Source organism: Sinocyclocheilus anshuiensis, unplaced genomic scaffold (genome assembly GCF_001515605.1).
Source record: "Sinocyclocheilus anshuiensis isolate Anshui unplaced genomic scaffold, SAMN03320099.WGS_v1.1 scaffold88, whole genome shotgun sequence".
In the NCBI taxonomy this organism is placed as follows: Eukaryota; Metazoa; Chordata; class Actinopteri; order Cypriniformes; family Cyprinidae; genus Sinocyclocheilus; species Sinocyclocheilus anshuiensis.
Window position 1 is genome coordinate 823,653 of NW_015555728.1, and position 3,553 is coordinate 827,205.

General features: G+C 40.6%; 1 protein-coding gene across 1 annotated transcript in view; it reads right to left on the reverse strand.

Annotated features, from left to right (window-relative positions):
* The window catches only part of LOC107672759 (protein ABHD17B), an 18,489-nt gene that overhangs the window by 2,056 nt on the left and 12,880 nt on the right, over positions 1-3,553 (reverse strand). The window contains exon 3 of the mRNA XM_016466101.1: positions 834-1,013. Coding sequence (XP_016321587.1) covers positions 834-1,013 — 180 coding nt within the window. The remainder of the gene's footprint in view (positions 1-833; positions 1,014-3,553) is intronic.

The following is a 3,553-nucleotide window of genomic DNA, read 5'->3' on the forward strand; positions in this document are numbered from 1 at the left end:
ATGCACATTCTTTGTGTTTCTAAATTATTTCATAAGACTTTTACCTTCTTAAGTATCTATATGAAATTTGTACCTGACTTACTGGCTGGTCAAATAAAAATAAGTAAAAATGTTTTGGTTCATTATAATTTGGATATTGCATATACCTTCTTTTTATAATTGTACTGTAAATTTACAGCAGTCTGCAAAATGTAATAATAATAATGCATACGCTACCGTTCAAAAGTTTGTTGTTAAGATTCTTTAATTGTTTTTGAGAAGTCCTTTATGCTCACCAAGGCTTAATTTTTTAAATAAAAAATACAGTAAAATAATATTGTAAAACTAGTATTAAAATAATCGTTTGCTATTTTAATACATTTTAAAATCTAATTTATTCCTATGATGGTACAGTAGAATTTAACAACCCTCAAGAAAAAATTCTTATTACTATCAATGTTGAAAAGTTTTTTTTTTTTAATAATATAAAAGTCTTTGTTACTTTTGATTTTATCAATTTAATGCATCTTGTTGAAAAATCTTGTTAAAGTATTCATTTATTTTAAAAACCTTTGAATGGTAGTGCAGGTATAAAATAAACAAACACTGAAATACTTGTTGGAAAATATTTGTCACTAGAGGGCACACAATAACAACAATGCCTAAGGGGCAGAAAACAGATGAACCAGCCAGGCGCCTTCTCCGCAACATGGCTGCTCAGAGCAAAACGTGGAAACGAGCAGTATGTCTCTAATTGGTATGAGGTACTATACAAATTAGGTGAAAGAATGTGATTGTGGTAAACATGAGAAAATAGGAAAAGACGGCAAGTCTAAGGTAAAAGAGAGACTCACTTGGGGAATGCATCGAAGCAGTACGTCTTCTTGGTATCAGGAAAAGCCACCCGCATGCCTGAGGTCAGAGGGGAGTGAAGGATGACAGCAGCGCTCTCATACCGAGAGGCCAGATCTACTGAAGGGACCGTACCGATGCTCTGGCCATAAATGATCACGTTCTCTGGCCTGATTCCATACCTAGAACACCACATTCAAATGATGAGTTCATATACACACCTACATTCTCCGATGATGCTGCGATCAGAACACAATTATCATTAATCGAAGGTACAGGTTGTTTTGTTTAACCTTCTTTCAGAACCAGACAAACTGGGAAATGGCCTTGGCGTTTTGTGGTTAATATGAATAACTTAATCTTTTGAAACTCTGTTCATATATATTACATAACCTCAATTGACATGCCTAACTTGTGTTATTGCTTTTACAAAAAAGCATAGGTGTGACGTGTGAGCCAAAATTTAAGAGCAGATACTAGAACAGAGAGTCATTAATCAAACCTTTCCTGCAAGTCCAGCTGCTTGCAGTCAACAGTCTATTTCATTACATTTCAACAAGTGATTGCTTAAAGGGGAAGTTCACTTTAAAGAAAAAGGGGGAAAAAAATTCTCCTATAATCATTTATTTTTAGATATAAAAATAAAATACAGATATAAAAAATCTGGCCGATTTTCTGTAGATAGTTATTTTCACATGATGTCTAATAATTAATTTAAAAATAAACTCAAAACCAAATATAAGTGAATTATTTTATATATATATATTGTCGCGGGGTGAATGAGAACACAGACTCGGTACTGGTCGAAAGAGCCCCGGAGGGTGATTTATTTGCCCACACACTGATCACACGTGCTCTGATGAATGGTGCTCGGTGCCCGTCTCAGCGTGGTGCTCGTGGGGTGAAGTGCCGTGGTGCAGATCCCTCTCCCAGGGTGCCTTCGGAGTCTGTGAACAAGGAGAAACAAGCATTAATGTCGCCTGGAGCTCCGGGGTGCCTTCCCGCTGGTGTCTCTTCTCCTGGCTTTTAAGGCCAGCGGGAACGAGCTCCAGGTGCGCCACTCATCGCGCACAGGTGTTGTGCATCGGTGATCAGTGTGGCAGCGGCGATTCCAGGGCGACGCTAATCTGGATTCGGGATACTCGCCACATTCCCCCCCCCCCGGCGACGCCGTTTTTTTCAATAAACTCTGCAAACATAAGTAAAAGAGGTTCATTTTCAGTAACTCTCAGTAATCCTGATGAAACCAGATGTAACAATGTAAAGCAGACAATTGCTATACAAAAGGTTGATCATTTTGATGCATTTTTATAAATTATATGTCCCTGAAACTTTCCATGAATGAGGTTACATTGATCTTCAAATTATTATTTTTAAAACATTATAATAACAAACCCCATGTTTCTATAGGTAGAACTATTAAAGGGATCATCGGATGCAAAATTCACTTTTACATGTTAGTTTAACATAAATGTGTGTTGGCAGTGTGTGTACAAATCCACCCTATAATGATAAAAATCCACACAGTTTTTTATTTTTAATCCACAATAATAATAATCCCTTTCTCAGATCAGGTTGTTCTGAGATTCTTGGAACAGATAAGTGCTTATCAGAAAAGATAAGTGCTCTCCCCTCCTTGAACAACTTATAAACAACATATTTACAAACAACATATTCATTAACCCTAACACTAGACAAACTATTCAATATATTGATCCATATTTCTTCTCATTTCTGTTTACCTGAATACCATCAAGCTTTTATACACTTTATTTTTACATGCTTCTTTATCGCTCTTTTATCGTTTCTTTATAAGCATGTAATTAAGCAGTCCTGTGAAACGTCTCGGTTACATATGTAACCCTCGTTCCCTGAAGGAGGGAATGGAGATGTCACGCCGGATGACCGACGAATTGGGATTTCGCTTAGAGAGACCAATCCACTTCGAGTGTAAACTAAATGAGCCAATGCACATTGGCATGCGATTATTGCATCCAGCTGCCACTGATCACAGCATGAGTATAAGTAGGCAGCAGGTGCAGCACATATTCAGGTTTTCGCTAGAACTGCTGGGCCATGTTCTCGACTGTGTCGCCGAAAAGGTCGGTCTGGGACACAGGGACCTTAAGGAATTGAACTTTGTCGGCGTCCCTCATGTCAACCAGACTCAACCAGAGGTGACGCTCCTGGACCACAATTGTGGACATCGCATGACCCAGAGAACTCATGGTGACCTTCGTTGCTCAGAGCGCGAGATCAGTTGCGGTTCAGAGCTCTTTTAGAACTTCCGGATCGTGACCACCCTTGTGCAAGTCCCTCAGTGCTTTGGCCTGGTGCACTTGCAACAACACCGTAGCGTGTAAGGCGGAGGCAGCTTCTCCACAGGCCGTATAAGCATCACTGGCCAGTGGAGTACCTACAGACCCGGGAGGGGAGGCACGTTTCTCCCTGCCGGGTGGAGGCGGTATTAGGACACAACTGCATCGCAACCGACCGCTCCACCGGGGGGAACCCCATATACACCCTAGCTGCACCACCGTCGAGAGTGGTGAGGGAGGAGGAGTAAGCAGATCGGTTTCCAGCAGAAAAAGGTGCCATCCACAACCTGGTAAGCCCCTCATGCACTTCCGGGAAGAATGGCACCGGGGCGGGGTGCTGAGAACTAGAGCCCGACCGATATGGGTTTTTTGGGGGCCGATACCGATATTAGGGAGTAAAAAAA